This window comes from Ailuropoda melanoleuca, chromosome 13 (assembly GCF_002007445.2).
Source record: "Ailuropoda melanoleuca isolate Jingjing chromosome 13, ASM200744v2, whole genome shotgun sequence".
Taxonomy (NCBI): domain Eukaryota; kingdom Metazoa; phylum Chordata; class Mammalia; order Carnivora; family Ursidae; genus Ailuropoda; species Ailuropoda melanoleuca.
In genome coordinates, this window is record NC_048230.1 from 34,174,849 (window position 1) to 34,196,529 (window position 21,681).

General features: G+C 46.6%; 1 protein-coding gene across 5 annotated transcripts in view; it reads right to left on the reverse strand.

Moving 5' to 3' along the window:
• Positions 1-21,681, reverse strand: part of WIPI1 (WD repeat domain, phosphoinositide interacting 1) — a 34,739-nt gene that overhangs the window by 11,551 nt on the left and 1,507 nt on the right. For all 5 annotated transcript variants that reach the window (XR_004619807.1, XR_004619806.1, XM_034641217.1 and 2 more), the window contains exons 2-8: positions 17,315-17,397; positions 15,805-15,974; positions 11,032-11,128; positions 3,893-3,990; positions 3,141-3,233; positions 2,579-2,649; positions 1,875-1,982 (exon numbers count right to left, since the gene is read on the reverse strand). Coding sequence is in view for 3 of the 5 variants with exons in the window: in XM_034641217.1 (XP_034497108.1) it covers positions 1,875-1,982; positions 2,579-2,649; positions 3,141-3,233; positions 3,893-3,990; positions 11,032-11,128; positions 15,805-15,974; positions 17,315-17,397 (720 nt within the window). In the remaining 2 variants the exon portion in view is untranslated. The remainder of the gene's footprint in view (positions 1-1,874; positions 1,983-2,578; positions 2,650-3,140; positions 3,234-3,892; positions 3,991-11,031; positions 11,129-15,804; positions 15,975-17,314; positions 17,398-21,681) is intronic.

Consider the following 21,681-nt stretch of genomic DNA (forward strand, 5'->3'; position numbering starts at 1 on the left):
TTGCTGGTGCCCTTGGATGGAGTTTCAGAGGAAGGCGGACAGAAGCCGGGTATGGGTGTCAGACAGACACACACCGACACGTACCTAACAGTGGTTGGTACAGTGCCGGACAGACATGCACTCTACCGGACACACAGAACAGAGGCCAAGTACTGTATCTTGCTAATTAGATGGAGAAAGTATTCTTCTCATAGACGTTCCACCACATCAGGAGAATTCTTTCAGTTACAGAAGAGGGGCCGCTCTTGGCACAACTGTGAAACCTGGCATGGAAGTAAGTCCTTGGGACATTTCTTAGACACCTCTGGGGTTTCCGCTCTGGAGCAGCTCTAGAAGCCTGGCAGGGGGTAAAACATGGCACTTCCGTGTGGACCCTGGGACCTGTAGACAGGGGCCGGTTTTGAGCAACACGCGGAAACGCTCTGAACCCCCGTGGCCTCAGCGACGGAACGTCTACTCCTGCCTTCCAGGACTCTCGTGGGGAACCGAGGGAGGACGTGTGTGAGAAGACCCCATGGACTGCACAGTGCTCTATCCATGTACGAGACTCACTGCCCTCGCTAACACCTCATGTCTCAATTTCCTGTCCTGGCACCAACGAGTCAGCAGACATGAGGCATCTGAGGTTGGCTGAGGAAGGTGTGGACCATTTACTATGCTACCAGAAGCAGGATCTTGATCTTGGGAAGAGGGCTGGCCGAGGTGACACTGCCGCGGACAATGGTTGGGTGGGAGAATCCTTTCCAGTGTGGGATATCTTCAAGGGTAGGTGTGGGCCTGCGCACCGCGGGTAGTTAACATATATTCGATTGCTCACACACCACCGCGGAATTTCTAGGAATGGCCCTAAGATTCCACGCCCTGGTTCCTAGAACATGTGATGGTGACGAATGAGCCGTCCGGTGACCGTATTATGTTACATGGCCCAGATCCCCAGACGTAGCGAGATTATCCAGCTGGGCTTGATCTAATCACAAGAGCTCTTAAAAGCAGAGAGATCTCTCCAGCTGGTGGCAGACAGGGAGGGCAGAAGGAAAAGTCGGAGCAGTCCAAAGCACAGGAAGGAATCAGTGCAGCATTGCTGGATTGAAGGCTACGCGAGGAGGGAGGCAGGTGGCCTCTTGAGCTGAGGGCCACCAAGGATGCAAGGACTTCACTGCTACCACTGCAAGGACCGGAGTTCTCACTAGGAACAGGACTGAGTTTGGAAGAGGGCTCCGAGCTCCAGATAAGAGAAGGGCTGCCTGCCACCCGGATTCCGGCCTTGTGAGACCCTGGGCACAGAACTCGCCATGCCGTCCTGGACCAGCGAACTGTGACATACCGAACCTGTGCTGTTTTAAGCCATTAAGCCTGTGGTCACTCGTTACAGCAGCGAAAGGAAACTAATACCTATACCCCTGGCTGCAGGTTAAGGCCTACTACGCTCCGGGCCCTTGTGCCGCCACAGGCTTTGAAAGTGTCGGCCACATGCTCAGCTGTGGGCGCGACGGTGGGATTCGCAGATTCCTGTCCCCGTAGCTTCGCTGCCCAGTACTTATTGTCTACTGGGTGCCAGGCACCACGCTAAACACTTCAGCTCAAGGAGCTCACTTAATCCTCATGACCGGCCCAAGATGCATCGATGATCATTTTGTACTCAGGTACAGAAAGATGAAATTACCTGCCTGGCTCTCCTAGCGCGCGGCAGCCAGGGGCAGAGCCAGGGTGTGAAGTCAGAGGGGTGGCCCTGGATTTTGTGCTTCCGGGCATGACACCACCCCTTCGGGGAAGACCTAGCCAGGAAGGCCGAGTGCATGGCATTCAGAAAGAGCAGAGATCACTTATGCTGACTCCTCCGGTGCATGCATATTTGATGTCTGGTGCTTACCCACCTGTTAGTGATGTGCTCCAGCTTGAAGATGTGCACGGTCTCGGTGTTGCTCGAGGCACAGAGGAACTGTGAGTCCATACTGAACACCAGCGAGCTGATTGTCACGTACCTAGGAACACAGCGACGCAGAGACAGACTAGTGAGCCAGAAAGGTGAGGGTAGCTGCTTTCTAGTTCAAAAACCAGCTTTGTAAGAAAACTCAATGTGTCCCGGAGAGTCTAGGTATTCTCAAAGTCCCCTGACATTGTGTCATTCGCATTTAGAAATTCACGATGGGAAGCTTCGTAAAGGGGCACAGTCTCTGGCGGGAAGTAACAAGGCACCGCCCCCTTCCTGTCATCTTGGACGTTCTCCAGCTGCTCTGTGCACAGATCCAGCTGCAAATGCTACAGCCGCTAGGATCCCGGCCCATCACACTTGACGAATTGCTTTTGGATGGTGACTTGCTTGCTCTCTCTCACTCCTCCTTTGCTAGCTGCCCTTGCACACATCAGAAAAGGGCTCCCGTGGCTGAGGTCCTGTGCTAGAAGAGTGGCCGTGTTCTCAGGTCTACTAAGCACCCAGCGCGGTGTCGCAGGCAGTTAACCTCCTCCGGGGGAGAGGAGGGCACACAGCCGCCCTCCCTGCTCCCCCTAGACAGCTGCCAGCCGTCCACTGCGGGACTTGGGTGGCTCCCGTAAAACGGGTTCCACGGTGAGCACAGACCTTTTCATGCCTCTCCGAAACTCGTAGAGCTTTTGGCCGTCAGGTACGGAGAACACCCGGATGACAGTGCCCTGAAAGAGAGCAGTTGGACCGTGTGTGAAACACTGTTTCCCTTTTCCCTCCCTGCCTAGCCCAAGGCTCTGTGTGAGTGGATGCTCGAAATGCTGGGGCTTCCCAGAATATTCAGTCTCGGTCTGTCAAAATACACATGCTTTTCACTGCATTTGAAATTCAACTTGATCACCTTCCCTGGGCTTTCCAGTAGGAAGAGATCGCTCTCTCCTGCCAAATAGCACACAACACGTTGTTTACACCGTTTATGAAATGCAGCCTCAGTCTGTATCTAGGGAGGATGTGCATGTACATTTGTCAATAATACCACAAGTTTCCGTGTCAAGTGTCTTTAATATGTATCCATATACACAGCATCACGGGTTAGAGGTTCCCCTGGGAAATGGATTCCAAGTAGGCCCAGGGACCAGCCAGTCCTTATCCCCCAGCCCAGCTCATCAGATCTTTGGCCCCAAGGGAGCCCAGTTGAAGTCACGGCCAGTGCACTCACTTTTTCAGAGGCACTCGCTAGTTTGGAGCCCGAGGCATTGAAGGTGATGGCAGCCAGCGTCCCCTCGTGGGCAGCAATAGTGCAGACTGTTTTCTGTTGGTGACAAGGGAAAATGGATACTGATGCTGGGGAAGCGGGAAGATGCATTTCCTCTCCCTCCCCTTCCTCCTCTCTTCCGCAATGCCCTCCCTCATCTGTTGGGCCCCCTATCTCTCACTCTCCAGGCCACATAAGCTGTACATCCTTTTCTGGTCTATCTAGATTCTGCCTCCGTTTCTATCCCTCTTCCTGCCCCCGGGAAGATGGACAGCCAGCTGTATGCCCAATGCGGAGTGATGCTGCCACGGCTCCCCTTGCACATGGCTTTCGGGGACTTCCTGCAGCAATCCCGCCCTGTTCTGTGAAGCCTCAGCGCAGAGGACAGAAAATGTGAAACATCCGTGCCCGGTCACTGTGACATGGCACAGCATGACACCTTCAATCTGACAATAGGCCACCAGCTAGCAGGTCATTTCCACAACACTGTCTATGTCTGACCCAGGCTGGCGTGCTGCCTCCCAGTTGACTGATGGCAGTGAGGGCAGGTGTTGTTACCTTCTCCTCCACACCCAACCACTGTGGCTGGAACCAGCTCCCCCCGTGCTGCTTCTCCCTCCACACCTCGCCCCACCACAACAGAGCCTGTGCACCACCTGCCATTGACCACACAGCCAAGCAGGTGGGCTGGGTCAGCCGGGTCGCTGCCAACTCACCAGGGAGTGTCCATCGTAAAGCACAATCTCGCCCGTAGTCAGGCTTCCGGGATAGGCCACATACGAATTGGAATGGTTGATAGAGAGGGCACACAGACCTGGCAAAGAATGGACTGCAGATGAAAAGCAGTGTCCCCTGGAAAGGGCATCTGAAAACAGCGCGGCTACAGCGCCACCTACTGGCGAGGGGAGGAACGGCTCAGCAGATCTTTCAGTGGCTTATTCTTGTAATCAAGGGAATCCCATAAAGTAAATTCACGCTTGACACTGGCCGGGTCTTCACTGCAGCGAAGCAGTCAGAACTCAGAATACTGAAAAAGCTCTTCTTCACATTTTACTACAGGGCTCTGAAACAACACCTATTTCTCTTTCATTAGTCTCTAAGGCTATGAGAGGATTTACTCTTCATGGAAATAAATCTTCCTGCTGTGAATTTAGCCTTCCTACAGGTGACTCCCTGCAGCTAGCCAGTCCTATCAAGTTGGAGAACCCAGGAGGCAGAGGGTGGGGGGAAGGACCTATTTAGAAGCTGTCCATTTCTAAGCCAAATGTCTGTCTTGATAGGATTTTTACAGCAATGGTCTGGATTAATAGTAGAGCTGTGTGCATGTGACAGAAGTGAATTCAAGGAATTATTAGAACCAAAAGCATGATCAGATTAAGAACTTTGAGATTAGGCAAGAGAGACATCTTTTTAAATGAAAACGCAATTGACATCTTTGTTACAAATTAGTGTATACGTGTGTATACACACACACACACACACACACATTTTTAAAGTAGGCTCCATGCCCAGTGTAGAGCCCAGTGCAGGGCTTGAACTCACGACCCTGAGATTAAAATCTGAGCTGAAACCAAGAGTCGGACACTTAACCGACAGAGCCACCCAGGCGCCCCACAAGTCAGTATATTAAATGGGTTTTTTATACAAGTATAAGAAAAACTTGACATCAGACTAAAACGCACCCAACCTAATCTGCCAGGGGGAGAAGCAGAGAAAAACAATTCAACATTGAGAACTGAAACCAAGGTCCTCCTGCCCACTCTCTGGCTTTGATGAGGACAAAGCCAGGGCTGTGCTCTTATCACTTGCCACACAGAACTATGGGCGGAAAGTGACTAAGGGCAGACCCCTCTCCTGCATGCTCTGGCATCCTGTGACCCCTGCCTGCACAGGACCCCTCCCAGCCCCAGCCTTAGGGAGAGAGTCCAGAGTCTCCTATCTTCCCAGTTTTGCTCTGGGAGCCTCAGTTCCCCCATCTCATCTGGGCTCCTTGCAGTCCAAGTGCAATTTCAAGAGCAGCTAGCAGGTGGAAGACATTCTGGTCTTGTGAAACAGAAGGGAAGAGCAGGGGAGGTCGGGTTGGCTTGCATGGTGGGTTCCCATAGGGCTATTAGCAGAAGAGATGGTAAGACTGGACGTAGCAACTGGGGAAGGACTTGAGGACCACACCAAAGAGTTAAGGCCTTACAAATGCAGTGGGTACTCGCCGGAGGTTTCTGAGCATGAAGGTTTAAAAAAAGCAGTGTTAATCAAAACCACAATGAGACACCACTTCACACCCACACGGATGGCGATAATCAAAAAGACAGATAATTGGAACCCTCCTGTGCTGCTGCCGGGAATGTAACATGGGCAGTGCTTTGGAAAACAGTCCGGCAGCTCCTGAAAAGGTTAAACACAGAGTTATCCTAGAAGCCCCGAATTCTACTCCTAGGTATATACCCAGGAGAAATTAAAACACACAGCCACATAAAAAGCAGTATCATTCATAAGAGTCAAAAAGTAGAAACAATGTAAACGTCTCTCAACTAATGAATATGGGTAAATAATATCCTTGTGATGGAAGATCATTAGATGTAGGACGAATACATGCTCTAACCTGTGAGTGAAAGAAGCCCGATACAAAAGTCCACATATTAAATGATCCCTTATATGTCATATCCGGAATAGGTCAATCTAGAGAGACATGAAGTAGATTAGTTACCTGGGGCTAGGGGCATGGGAGGGTGGTGGCTAAGAGCTATGGGGTTTCTTTTTGGGGTGATGAAAAGGTTCTAAAATTGATTGTGGTTATGGTTACACAACTTTATGAATATACTAAAAGCTATTGAAAGGTGCACTTTAAAGGGGCAGATCATATGGCATGTGAATTATAGCTCGACAAAGCTGTCAGGGAAAAAAAGGCAGGGTTTTAAGAACATCTCCTTGGCAGAGATGGGCTGAGGACACGGAGTCAAGATCCCGGTCTGCCATCCACTGTATGACTCTGGCTGGGTTATTTGTGGCCTCAGGGGGCTACCTACAGTGATCTTTCCAGCTTTAACATTCTACGATGCCAAATCTTCATTTACTTACATCCTCCATCTGAAAATACCAAGGCCTATCTTTGTGGCAGGGGGAACTAGGAGGTCTTTGAGCAGAAAGCTTGGACAGATAACTTCCAGTTGCCCTTAGAGTTTGGGTTTTTAAAAAATTTAATCGAGGTGTAATTGACATAGACAACATAACAATCGGATATTTGGCTATACTATATCTCGAGGGAGTGACAGTTTAGTGAGTCTAATTCATATCCGTCACCATACACAGTTGATGAAATTTTTTTTCTTGTGATGACAGCTCTTCAAGACTTATTCTCTTACCAACTTTCAGATATGCAACACAGCATTATTCACTATAGCCACCATGCTGTACATTACATCCACGTCACTTATTTATGACTGCAGTTTGTAACTTTTGACCCTCTTCCTTCATTTCAGACCCTCCCCCAACTCCCCATCCCTGGCAAACACTAGTCTGTTCTTTGTATCTTTATTTTTTTTAAAGATTCCACATAGAAGTGAGATGATACAGTATTTGCGGTGTTTGCCTTTCTTTGTCTGTTTCAACCCACTTAGCATAATGCCCTCAAGGTCCCAAATGGCAAGATTTCCTTTTTTTAATGCCTGAGGAACATTCCACTGTACATATGTATGTACCACGTTTTCTTTATCCATTCATCCACTAGACGTGTTTCCATGTCTTGGCTCTTCTAAGCAATGCTGCGATGAACATGGGGGTGCAGATTATCTGTCTGGGTTACTGTCTTCATTTTCTTTGGATAAACACCCAGAAGTGGGATCGCTGGGTCATGTGGTAGTTCTGCTTTTAATTTTTTGAGGACCTGCACCCTGTCCTCCGCAGCGGCTGTGCCAGTTTGCATTCCCACCCACAGTGCACGAGGGTTCTCTTTCCTCCACATCCTCGCCAGCACTTTGCATCTCTGTCTTTTTGATAAGAGCCATTCTGACAGGTGTGAGATGATCTTCTTAGTTTTTTTGTTAACGAGTGTAAATATTCCAGAAGGGAAGACAAGCTTCAAGCTCCTTCAGCTGACATCGAACCTTCTGTAATATCTAATAGAGAGCGGGCTGACACTCGATTCTAACAGGGAGAGGATGATGGCCAGTGCACGCGTGTTCTGACAGGTACCACTTATCTGAGAGCTTCGCCTCTGGGCTTGCACTTCCGCCAATCCACCTGAATTTAGCCAGCAGATCCTGCACACCAAGCTTTGTGGACTTAATGAAGGTCCCCAGAAATGCTCAACAGGAGTTCCTTCGATTTCCTATGGCCCAATTCTCAGACAAATCCAAACAGCTACAAGAATGCATTTTTATTCCTTCTGGAAGCCCCCGAGGAAAGCATCAAGAGCTTGCTTCAGGCTTAGAGATTACCATTCTACCCGTCTTCTGTTTCCATGACAGGTGTCACACAAAGCCTTCTTCGGGAAGGAAATAAGCTTTGTCTCTGATATCATTTTACAACAGAAAAGTCATAGTGTAAAAGATTTGCAGAGTCCGAAAAAGTATGAAGTAAGAGAAAAAAAATCACTTGTTATTCTAAAATCTACAGGCTCTTCGCTATTCTCAATATTTGAGCATATTTTCTTCCAGTCTTTTTTCTATGTAGGAATCAGGTTTTGATGTGACTTTTGGATTTGTTTTAGAATCAACACTCATTCTCATAAATCACTGTCAGCTGGAACTTTCCTGAAATTGTTGGGCTGTAATTCTTCTGCCGTGCAAGAACCAATCGGATCATCGGCTGGAATCAGAAGGAAGTCCTGTGATTCTAAATCACCCTCACCTTGGTATTTATAGTATGATTTGACAAACTTAAAACAAGTTAACAGTGATTTATACGTTGCAGTTCCCCCTGGGTTGATTAATGTCTCAGAAGATGCTTTCCAATTTTCAAAAATAGAAAGAAATCTCTGTATTTGCAAGTGTTGCAGGCGACTGCAAATGAGAGTCATTTACCCCGCCTGTATTACCCTTTTCAGAAAGAGCACCGGCTGGGGAATGAACCGCTACCTTGTTCGACTGCACACACTGCTGGGTGGTATAGACGGCTCCCTCGGTGTGCGGTACACGGTTGTAAGATGATGGCACAGCCGAGTTCTGCACTTGGCTGAACTTGTGTGGACATCTCCACCCTCACTGCTCAGCACACACACTGCTGTGCTGGCCGGAAATTAACTTCGAGCCCCGTCTGGCCAAACCCTTTAAAGGAAACAGCCTGCAATCTTCGACACAACAGGAATGGCCGAGACACAAACAGACAAAAGGAAGGAAATTTACAGCCGCATGAGATGCAGGGTGAGGAGCCAAGATAGAGCTCTGTGTGTGTCATTTATCTGTAATTCACTAGGTTACAAGCCGCTCAGCATCAGTGTCCTCCAGCCAGTTGGACAAGGGACTCTGTTTCCCTCGTGTACACATGAAGCACCGATCAAATCAAGAGCCCGAGATTCCATCTTATGTTCTCGTGTAGAAAATAAATGAGAGAATGAGAACAAATAAAGGAGACTCCCAGTCTCTGAAAATTTTACATTCCTGGGCTTGACAGCTCTGAGTCTGCTGGGTGAGGAATTGGTCATGTCTGGGCAAGTGTAACTTTGACCACGGTCAGGCTGCCCTCCAGGCAGGGGCTGGGCCAGGGAATGAGCCTAGCCGTTGCTCTTGCTGCCTGCCCTCAGTTAATCCTCCCCAAGATAACTCTGTGGGATAACCATTATCACATCTCTTTTACTGGAGAAAAAAGGGAGCTCAGTGGAAGTTGAGATGATAATTATAAATTTCAAGATTTGAAAAAAAGTCTTGGGCTATCTCTCCAAAGAACATCAAAGGTGTCAGAAGACATATTTTGGTCTTTCAACCCTCCCAGGGTCTTTCAGAAGGAAATGCTAACTCTGTCCTTGAATCCATTCATAACGTTTATCTGAGAGGGGAAAACATCTCCCACTGTTTCTACTTTTTCTCGAGATAAAATTATTCCTTTATAAATAATACCCATTCTAACATAAAATACAAAAGGCCCACCCATTCAAGCCTTCTTTTCTCCCTGTTTAAACTGCAAAAAGAGAGGCAACCAGTGACTTTTCTGAGCTAAGGAAACAGCTCCATTTGCTAGAAATTAAGAGTAGTTGGGGAGAAACTGCTTTTCACGGGAGGAAGGGGCCCAGTCCTGCAGGCAGGCGGGGCTGTCTGGTGGGTTGAGCATGCGGCGGGAGTGGCAAGGGAAGGCGACCACAGCGCTAACACACAGCCCCCTCCACTGGACAGCGGCCTGACTGTGCCAACTCCTATCTTCCAAGAGAAATGGAGAAGCAAGGCAGCTTCTAGCTTTCTGGCCACCTGGATGGTCCCTTGCCCAAATCCATCAAGGTCCCACTCAGGTCCACTCCTGCTGGGAGTTCTGCTGGGATTCGGCAGCACCTCTCCTGCCTGCCCTCGCAGAAGAGCACATCTTGCTTTCAGCGGTCTGCACCCCACAGTCCCACCCTGGGGCCTGGCCCCGCAAAGTGCCTGTCTCCAGGGACTGGCGTGGCCACATTCTGGGTCCCGAGGGCTGCGCGCCACATTTGTATCCGACAGCGCCCGCTGTCGGCGGGGGCACGTAGTGCATCTTCAGTAGGTCCAGTTCAACCTCACGTTCCTAGACCAAAAAACTGACATCCGCAGCTCCTTCACTTGCCATCCTCCGTTTTATGAAATACGCTTTAAAGTCATCCTCTCACAGAATTTTCGAATGGCCTCAATGGCTTTGATTTTTGAAAATATATTTTTTCATGGCTGAAATTTTAAAGCACTGAGGTTAGCAAAGAGGGGATCTATGTAATTGAAATTTATTATACGTATATAATAGAGATGAGAGGAGGAAAGCAGGCATAGGAGATTTTACTGCGTGGCGGGCTGGGAGCTGGTCACTTTCATGAACAAGAGCTCTTGTAATTCTCAGCTGATCCTGCGAGATGGGTACTCCCACCCCATTTTACAGATAAAAAATCTGAGGCCCAAAGAACCCCGGTAACTTGGGTTGGGCCATACAGACCTTGAAATTTAGTGAAAGTCAAAGAATGAGGAAACTGCCGTAAACAGAAGCTGTCACTTACTGATAGTAACCTGGAATTCAGTTCACAGATATTAACCTGAATCCCTGGATACGCCAACTGCTCTATGTGATGACCCCTCACCGTCCCACACAACCAATGGCTTCTTTCTCGTTTCCTCCTTGCTTAGTGAGCTCATACTCGTCATCTGCTCTTTCAATCTACCAAATCCAGTCTACTCCCATTCTTACGTGGGGGACTGGTTCAACAGTGTCGTATCCGAGGGATTTAGTGAAGACCAAGTATCCCAGCACATCCCCGAAGTAGACATTTCATTGTAACATCATAAAACACATTCCTCAGAGCCTTTCTCCAACTCGCGCAGACACACCAAGTCAAAACCTGCTTCAAATTATTACACCTACTCTGTAGGGAACAACCACAGAAAATAATTAGGGGTAAACACCTTTTAATATCAGATGCACGAAATCTCCTATGCGTCTACCTTAAGCGCCTTGACACATTTGCTGGGAATGGGTCCTGGAAGAAAGGGGATTCTCGCAGGCCACAGTCCTGAAAGGTGACAGCCCAACATAATTGGGCTCCGCCACCATGAAGACAAACCTGCAAGGTACACATCACTGAGACTTGAACCCATAAGAACGCTGCTTCAGGTTTTTGACTGAGGAGGGAAGCCAGCCAGTGGAAGCAGCTGGGTAGGAGATTTTGGGGTGCGGGGGCCTCTCCCCCGATTTTGGAGCTCACCTGTTGGGTTTGCAGGGACATCCAGGATGGTCTTCAACAGCTTCATGTCTTTGATGTTGTGAATGTAAATGGCCTCCTCCAGGCACACCAGCAGCCTCTGCAATCACACAGACTCATCAGTCCACGGGGCCAGCTCCTCCGAAAGGGACCGACCGAACCACTCATCTTTCATGTGAGCCCTGACTTGCTTCTAAGCCTAAAGGAGGAAGGATTTTGACGATCGAGTTGAAGATTATGTTTAGGTATGCACATGTGTGCACGCACACACACGTTATCCACCTGAACAGAAGCAGAAAATATGAGATCTTAAAAATTTTCATTTAGAAATTGACCTTTTTTGGGGTGGCTCAGTTGGGTTAAGCGTCTGCCTTCAGCTCAGGTCACGATCCTGGGGCCTGGGATCGAGCCCCTCGTTAGGCTCCCTGCTCAGTGGGGAGTCTGCTTCTCCCTCTTCCTCTGCCCCTCCCCCCCTCGTGTGCTCGCTCTCCCAAAGGGCTAAATCAAATCTTTAAAAAAAAAGAAAGGACATTGAGATTTTGTGTGTGTGTGTGGTACTTTCTCCTCTTTAGAACAGGGATTCCTGAACACTTCCTGATCAGGCTCCCTTTACCATTTAGGACATTTTTGGGTAACCTTTTTGGTTCCTATTCCATCAGACAGCTTCCCTTTCAGTGTTCATAAGGAAGTCTCCCTCCTGCACAGACACGGGCTTCTTTGCTCCCTCTGTATCACCAATCTTTGGTTCTACTCCCTCCGAAGAATTGCCAGCTTTCCTTTCGTTCCACTCCACTCTCCTCCAGACCCACTTCTGTGTCTCTCTCCAGCCCCGGTAAAGGGAACGGGGAAGCCCTTCCGGCTTCATGTGCACACCCGGTCCCAGGGCGCCCCCCTATGATCTTCCTAGTGACCCCCCCGCCCCACCTCAGGCTCAGCTCCTTTCCCTCTGCAGTGCAGGGAGGCCCTTCTCTTTCTTTTCAAACGAGGCTTGCCAGGTGCAGAGCTTCCTCCCAGTGGCCATGCTCTCTACCCAGTGGAAGCAGCCCACGGGGTTGACGTTGGGCGTGTAAAGGAACGGAATGCATAGCTCAGTACTAGTGCGGATGTTGGGTGCCGGTGAGGGGCTGGTCGGGTGGCACTTTCCTCAGTCCGAGCAGCTGCCCTCACCCCCTGCACAAGCCTGACTTGGCTTCCTCTAAGCTAGTGGTTCTCAGGCTTTGATGAGCCAGCCGAACACCTAAGGGGCAAGGCCTGGCCTCTCCCTGGAAATTCTGGTTTGGGAGGTTTGAAACAAGTATCCCGGTCATTCTGATGCACGCCTGAGTTTGAGAGCCTCTGTTTTCAGGCCAGATCCTTTTATCCCAAAAGACAACACTTGGAAAGGAAGGCACCTAAAAATACTACCAAAAAACCTGGTAGGCTCTCCTCCAGGGAACAGCCTGCCCTGCTCTTTTCCCAGTATGATTTCTCTCAGCTCCGAAAAATGGAGACCATCACTTTTATCAAGCAGAAAAAGAAAATGCAGACGCCTTCCTCAATTTTAATTAAGGCTCTGTGGTCTCAGGTCTGGGGGCCGAGGGGTAAAAAAAAAATTCTAATAGGGTTTCAGAATTGATGGTGCACGTTAGCATTTCTCCGTGAAACATGTTCCCTGATTTATCTGATCGCTTTGCCTTTTGCCAGCACTTTCTGTGGTTTGAACTACAGTACTCTATGCTTACGTTCTTAGGTTTCTGATAGCCTCCTGTGTCCCCACACCCAATCCCCAGGACACTGGGTCCTCAGCATATGCCTCTTGTAGGAACAGCCTCTACGCCCAGCTCGTCCCACCTGTCTGCCTCTGTCCCACTAGCTGTCACAGCACCAGCTGTTATGTGGCCCAGTCGGTGAATTTCAGGTCACCCCTGCTGGCCACAGACAAGAATTAAATGGGAGGGAAACAGAGAGATAACAGCGAGGGGGAGACAGGAGGCACCATGTCTCAAGTTCACATGTAAGCAGGCCTCCAGGACCAGCGTGACCCTGGAAACTGCTCGTTAGTGACCAGTTTTCCATCCTAGCAGAACCCTGGGTGGGCCTCCAACTCCGCTCGGTCCCGGTCACCTTGGCTATCATCAACTGTTTTAGGATTTAGAAGTAATAACTCCTATTAATGATTAAAAAAATATTGATAGCACCTGCCCTCAAGCACCAGACTAAGATGTAGCTCCAGAGGCTTCGATCCAGTGAACACCCACCTGAATAACCAGGGACCCTCAGAGCAGGTGGTTGGAGCACTGGCAAAGTTTACATATGGAAATACATCAGCTGTGTCGTCTTTATTCCGCAAGATGCATTTCCTCAATTAAGGATAAGGGGCAAAACATTAACTGAGAGTGAAAAATACCATAATTACTAACTATGCTTCCTTTCTATGTATTTAGAAGAAAACAGGGATGTTCTCTTCTCATAACTCCCTACACAAATCTTTGATGGTTTCCTGTTGTTTTTAAAAAAGGAACCGCACTACCCCAAGACCCCATGAACCCCACAGCAGGCAGGGCGTGCGGTTCTCACTCCCGTTCATTTCCTGCAGGGGGCGGCAGAGCCCAGGCATCACGGGACCACGGCCTGGGGGGAGGGCTGCGGCAGGTGCCCAGCCCCAAAGCTGCCAAGGCTGAGCCTGGCCGTTCTAAGAAAAGCAAACCCCAAACACGTTCCAGACCTGTTTTAAATCATCCTCTTAGGAGAGGAAATGCTAAGGAGGAGAGAGGTGTCTGAGCGGGTTCCAATGAACTTGGCCGTTGACAGGTGAGTAGCACTAGGTGCACTAAGGTTCTCAAGAAGCTGGGGGAGGAGAACCTCAAAAGTCCTGGATGTTATATTGAAGACAGGGTGGCGTCAAAAGGCTAGCCGACTCAGACCCTTGAGTAATCTTTGTCCTACTAGGTAATGAAAATGTCAGCAAGTAAGAGAGAAATGAGAGAAATAAACTCTATAGATACTATCTGAGGGTTCTGATCTTTATAGAACTTTGGCCTAAACAACGTTTTTCTTCAAAAGATTTTTTAAGATTTATTTATTTGAGAGCGAGAGAGAGCGCACACTGGAGCGGGGGAGGGGCAGAGGGAGAGGAAGAGGGAGAAGCAGACTCCCCACTGAGCTGGGAGTCTGACAAGGGGCTGGATCCCAGGACGCAGAGATCATGACTTGAGTGGCAAAGTCAGACACTTAACCAACTGAGCCATCCGGGCGCCCCTGGCTAAAACAATCTTAAAAAGACAACCAGGTACCAAAAGCAGGATTTAATTTTCATATACTGGCTATCACTGTACACAAAGACAAAAGGTTTTGAAATGAAATTTAATGTGCTACCAACAGATTTCAGAGAGAGCCCTTGAGCCAAGAATTGGGCTTAAAAACTTCCAAGTCAAAAACTCTCAAATGCCTTTCCCTCCCTGGCCAAGAGCCTGAGCTTATTTCCTTCTTTACTCCCGCTCCTTACTTAAATATCCCCACATCCTACTTCTCGGGCTCTTTTCTACCACGCTGCTTTATATAGACATGAGTGGGTATCCAATCAAAGTAGTCGACCAACTCAAAGAAACAATCTCTTCCTTCTCATAAACTGAAGGAGCACTTTGTCTCATTTGTTAAAAAAAAAAAAAAAAGATTAGCATTTAATAGTTTACGTAAGAAGACAGAAAAAAACGTTGTCCTGGATGAATGCAATGACCTCCACCGTCCAGGGAATATTTAATTGAATAGAAAGATCTGCACGGTCATAGACAGAATCTATCTGTTTGCTTAGGCAGTTGGGAAACAGATATGCGTTGAGCACTTCTGTCCCCCAGGCACTGTCTATTCTATCAGGCCTATAGCAGTGAACGCAACAGATAGAGTGCCTACCCTTATAGGATTTCAAATCTAATGATTTAATGGAAACTCTGCTAATACCCCCAAATATTTATTTAAGGAGAATTTCTATTTTGAAAAAGAATGTAATATATGTTTGAGATGAGAATAATCCTTCCTGGGGCACCTGGGTGGCTTGGTTGGTTAAGCGTCTGCCTTTGGCTCAGGTCATGATCTCAGGACCCTGGGATTGAGCCCCACATCAGGCTCCCTGCCCCACAGGCAGTCTGCTTCTTCCTCTCCCTCTCCCCCTGCTTGTGCTCTCTCTCTCTCTCTCTGGCAAAAAAAAAAAAAAAAAAAAAAAATCTAAAAACCAGCCAACCAAACAAACCACTACAAGTAAGATCTGTAAGGGTGAGCGGGGAGAAAGAAAGTGGGAGCACGAGCCTGGGCACCTGGATTGCTGGGAAAGCCCAAGGACAGCGCAAGAGAAGGGGCAGTTTTACAACTGCCTTCAGAGCTAGCCCGGGGCGGGGGGCACACTCATCCTTGGGCTCCATTCTGAGAGGCATTACTGAAGGCCACCGTCCAGGGCCCACACCAGAGAGAGATGTTCCTCTGCGTGCAGTGCCCACGACGTAGCTCATGGGACAGTGTCCGAGCCAGATTTCCACCCAGCCTGCATCCAGCAGAAGAGGGTTCACTCCACCAGGGGCCCGTGTTCGAGAAGGGACACGAGGCAGAAGGACCAGGGAGGACACATCGCCGAAACTGGTGCCCGGAGTAGGCTCACCATGTCCCCATGATACTAGGCCTGAGTCTTCAAATCCCTTTTAGAATCGGATGCGTGGTTTAGAAACATTCATGTCTAAAGATAGTCATCTTTTTCTTGGGTGCCCATAGAGCAGAAGCCTTGCGACCCAAGAGATCTCCCCCACGTACCTGCCGGTTCAGCCTTATGGACAAGATGTTGCTGGAATAGCTGTAATTGCAGATCTCCGTGCCTTTCTTGAAGTGATAGACATTCATCTGTCGCGGCTTCGTGTGACTGACCACCACCACCAGGCTGCTGGAGAAAAGGCGCTCCACGATGTAGACATCTGGGATCTCGTCTGGGAGGGAAAGCAGCCGAGGTAACACCAATTTCAGCCTCCCCTGCAGTTAGCCAATGGCCTCTAGGTCTTGCTGCCTGGACGCCCTCCCTTGGCACCATTTACAATGATTTTCTTCCCCTCACCGTGAAGCTTTATCTGCTTCCCAAGGTCGCAGTTCCAGAGCCCTTTCCAACACCTAAAGAAAACATTAGTGACCAGAACCCACAGTCAGGTCTTCCAGAGCTTCCCCGATGCCCTCTATGAGGTAGAACCAGCCCTCGGGCACCGCTGCTCACTCTGTGAAACGTATTTGGGAGGTCTGGACAATCTCCATCTACCCTTTCTCCGTGAGAGGTTTCGAAGGAGTGTCTACTCTGGGGAACCTCTGCTTTCAGAATTCTGGTCCCAGTTGCCGAGAGGTACTATGGGTATGGCCATGAGTGGGGGGGCAGTAACCTAGTTAAGTCTGTAACCCCTCCTCATTTTGTGCTTTCTGGCCCTCTCTGCAATCCCTTTCTTGTTGAAGACAGTCTGAACATGTGTGTCATGACCAGGGAAGGACTTCCGTACTCAGGAAGAAGGTAGATAAGTAAGCCTCCTGAGTGCCCATTGGTAGACATCTCAGTGTTTTTCTGAGAACATCTTGTATGCGTGCCTTCCTTGTGTGTGGGCAGGTCCCATAGAGAATGACAGAAGACAGATACAGAGCGAAGTATTCCCGAAAATGGTACAATAAAAATAATATCTTACAAATGTATTAGGGACCCAAGGTATTTGTTTAGCAAACCACTTTCTTTCCAGGAAATCCAAAGATTGTGTATTCTTCACGATTAGGATGGCATAAATTATTACTTACCCTGAGAAAATAAGAGACACGTTTCTAAGCTGCATTTTTTTGTGGTATTCACTAAAGTATTTCAACATCTTCAATATGAACTATGCAAATGGGATCATATTGCTTTATTAAAACAAAGAAAATACTTCCATGACTGAACGAACGTTCGTGATCTTCCACAGGGCCAATATAATGGCAAAAACAAACTTCTGGTTTGACAACTATAAAAACTGACAGCTGGGCATGAAAGTATATGAAGAAGGGTCAACAATATGGTTTCAAACAAAGGATTTCTTAATATAAAAAGAAAATGTTACCTAAGATATTGCCAAATCTCAGGGCTTACTTGTGGTTTTTTTTTTTTTTAAACCAAGTGGAGGCAATGATTTATATTTAAACCTGAAAAATACTGACTCCTTCAGTTTGACAGTTAAGGGAGAAAAATGCAGACGGCTGAGAAGCACCACAGATTAAAGTCTAGAGGGAGGATTTGGTGTCCCTGAGATCGCACACACACACTTACTGCTTCCATGGACTTGGTCCAGTTGCTCCACAGAACTCAAAGAAAACAGCTTATAACCGGCTTTGGTTCCAATTGCTAGGGATCTGTGGAAGATAATGACAGCATGGGAATGACAAGAGGTACTGTACTCCAGACCCAGATCTGCCGAAGACAGACATTCCCTTTCCTCCCAGTCTCGTAGAGGACAGACAGACAACCGTCCTCAGGTATTGCGATATTTGAGAACTATCTAAACAGTCGTCAGGTGGGCAGGTACCTTAAATGAGAAAAGGGCAGAGACAACCGCAGCTGTGAAATGGGTAAGAGATCTGAAACTCATCAAAAGAAATGTCAAACCTACCCGCAACTATGCGTTCCCAACTGGGCAGAAATAGGAAAAATGGAATGCTTAAGAATATTCATCCTGGCCCTACTCCCAACATGATTAGGGGTCTTCTGGTTGTTTGAGACGTACTTTACCAAGAGGTAAATTTTCTATTTCCTTTTTTTTTTTTTTTTTGCTTAAAAAATGAATACGCTACCATAGTAAGCACAGTCATTAGTAGGTACAATTTAATGGGTGCATCCTTTTATCACTTTCCATGAAAACATCCAATATACTTTACACCAGTAGCTCTCATCCCCAGATGTACACTAAGACTCTTTCTTTCCTTCTTTCCTCCCATTTCTTTCTTTCTCTTTCCTTTTTCTTTCTTTCTTTCTTTCTTTCTTTCTTTCTTTCTTTCTTTCTTTCTTTTTCTTTCTTTCTCTCTTTTTCTCTTTCTTTCTTCCTTCCTCCCTCCCTCTCTCTCTCTTTCTTCTTCTTTCTTTTTCTTTCTTTCTTTTTTTTTTCTTTTTTCTTTTCTTTTCTTTTCTTTTCTTTTCTTTCCCACCCCCCCCACCTTCTCTTCCTCTCTCTTTCTTTTTCTTTTTTTAGTTCAGGGTTGAGAACTCTGCTTGATACCATGATCTACAAAGTTAGTCTCACAACCAACCAACAAAACAAAAGCTTAACACTCATCTGGAACAATATGGGCTAAAAAAAAAAAAAAAAACCTTGTTTTTTTATTTTTTTCACTTTCAACCAATAGATAAAGACAGAGTGTAAAGCCAGGTTTCTTGGCTTTAGGATGAAAGCAAAGGAGTCCATTTTGTCCAGCAGCTGGGATCCCCATCCCGCTCTCTCCTGCTCTGCCCTCAATGCCTAAGTGATGAGCAAAACCTTACTGGGGGCATGCTTAGAATAAGCAGTCTGACCTTGAGCACTTCCACCCTGGGAAAGTGGGATGTCAGAGCTGACGTGGACCTTAAAATAGTCCGAAGTGGACCTCAAAATTAGCCCAGCTTCCTCATTTAAAACAAATATTTGAAAAGGTGAGATTTGTTCTTCGCAGGGAAGCATAGACGAATCTAAGCAGTTTCCTGGGGCAAGCCTGGATGGCCAAGGCTCTTGTTTCACTAGCCTAAAAAGAAAAAAAGAGGACGTCACCTGATTTTCCCTGGAATTGTTTTTTTTTTTTCTACCCAAACATTTGTTCTTCCCTGGGACACAGGGATTGGAGACTATGGTCAACTTTTAACCGGTGAGGGAGCTGCTTCTGTTTCTCAGCCCTCCAACCTGGGGGGGGCGAAAGTGCTGTGCTAGACATTTGCACAAGAGCAGCAGTGCGCCCAGAACCGGGGTCTGGCACCCAGAACTACAGCATTAGTGGTGACAAACAGCACCTGGAGAGCGAGTGGGCGGCATCTTAAAAGCTCAAAACGCAGCTGCAGGCAAAAGGATGAAACTGGACTACCATCTGAGTCCCAGATACAAGTGTGAACTCAAAACGGACTAAAGACTTGCATGGAAGACCCGAAGCCATCAAACTCCTAGAAGAAAACACAGGCTGTAAGCTCCTTGAACTGGGTCTTAGAGACGTTTTTTGGATCTGACTCCAAAGGCAAGGGAAACAAAAGCAAAAATAAATAAGCAGGACTACATCAAACTAAAAAGCTTCTGCACAGCAAAGGAAACCTTCAACAAAATGCAAAAACAACCCACTGAATTGGAGAAAATATTCACAAGGGGTTAATAGCCAAAATATATAAATTCATATAACAACAAAAAAAACCCCAACCTGATTAAAAAATGGAAGAGGATCTGAATTGACATTTTTTCAAAGGAGACATACAGAAGGTCAACAGGCACAGGAAAATATGCTTGATATCACTAATCATCAGGGAAATGGAAATCAAAACGACACTGAGATATTACCTGACACCTGTAAGAGTGGCTATTAGTGAAAAGATAAGAAATAACAAGTGTTGGCGAGGATGTGGAGGAAAGGCAACCCTCATGCACTATTCATAGGAATGCAAACTGGTGCAGTCACTCTGGAAAACAGTATGACGTTTCCTCGAAAAATTAAAAATATAACTACCCTATGATCCAGCAATTCCACTTCTGGGTATCTTTCTGAAGAAAATATGAAAATACTAATTCGAAGAGATATATGCACCCCTATGTTCATTGCCGCTTTATGACAGCCGAGATATGGAAACAACCTAAGTGTCCATCGATGGATGAATGGATAAAGATGTGGTGTGAATGCACGTGCGCACACAGACACACACACACACACACACAACTTCTCAGCCACAAAAAGAATGAAATCGTGCCATTTGCAGCAACACGGATGAGAGTATTATGATAAATAAGTCAGTCAGAGAAAGACAAATACCACATGATTTCACTTATATGTGGAATCTAACAAAAACAAAACGAACAGAAGAAAACAAAACCCAGACTCAGTTACAAGAATAGGTTGGTGGTTGCCAGATGGGAGGGGTGTTGCGGGGGTACAAAATTAGTGAGGAGATCAGGAAGTACAAACCTCCAGTTATAAAATAAATATATTATGGGGGCTAATGTACAGCATGGAAAGTAACAGTAGCTAATACCGCGTTAATTTTGTAAGCTAACAGATGTGAAGCAGACTGGTTGTGGTGACCATTTCCCAGTATATACAAATGTTGAATCACAATAGGTTGTGCACCTGAAACTAATATAATACTTTATGTCAATTATACTTCAACTCTAAAAACCTCCTTTTTATTCCTATGAGTCAAAAAAATGTTTTAAAATATACTCCGTAGCACTTACTGTTTTTAAACTTCCTTCCATGGACTTTTTCACATAAATATACATGCATTTAGTAGCAAACTGAGGTTTCTAAAGCTTGCAAGTAAGGGAAAAAATGTAACTAGGGTCTTGTGATATTAACCAAAAGATTTCTGGCAATTTAAAATAATTTTCAAAACATAAACCCTGCTCCTAGAACAGAAGGATTTTATACATGTGAAAATGGCAGTGTGATCACCATTATGTTTTCAAATGATTGATCAATGGCCACATAAGATGCTGAATCAAGGAATTCAAATGACAACCTTATTTTATTCATAAGGCCTTCCTGCAGGAAAAAAAATTCTCACCACCTCTCACAGGAATAGGGCTTGGGACAAATACAGACTGCCGGTCAAATGAAAAAATGTACCCAAAGTGTCTAGCCCAGTGCCAAACATGAAGTATGACTGAAGAAGGTTAGTTGGAATACTGGATGCCAGACTCAGCCTGCACTTATAGAAAAAGACACACTGATATTAATGCATTCGTAAGGGGCTTGACTTATTTTAAAATCCAATGTCATACCCTCTGTGGCTCAAAGCAACTGACTGTGACAAAAACTTTTATTTATAGGCAAGACAGAGCTGTCCAGCAGAGCCTTCATCCAAGAAAACAGAACTGACAGTAGAGACAAGGAAATTAACTTTCCAAGCACCCAACAGCTTCAAAAATAACATTCTTACCCAAGAGCTATAGAAAGTTGGGACTCAGCTAGAGTAAAAATCAACATCACTTAAAAAAAAATCGAATAAACAATGTTACAAAGCAGAATTTAGAACATTTACTTCCAGGAAGCAAACTGACTCCCCTCCTTGTCTTGTGTTCGGTTGGGAAGGAAAACATTCTGGCATTCATTTCAACAGCCATCCTCTCTTGCAAAATGCTACTTACAAAATGTCAGAATTTTATCTCCACCATCATTTCTGTAAATTGCGGGTCTCAACCCATCAGCTGACCTTATAAACAGTTCAGTGAGTTACAAACACCTTTAAAAGAAGGGATCACACATAGTAGGGGTAAACACTATGTAATGAATCACTTTTCAGAGATATTCTATGTATGTGGGTATTATGGGGTGTTGTAATATGTATTTCTTATTGTCGATTGTGGTTAAAAAAAAAAAAAAAGCTTGAAAGTCACTCATCTAACCAAGCTGTCCAGCTATGCGATTACCCAATTACACATAGTTTTTTCGAACAAAGGCATATTGTTTGGCATAGGG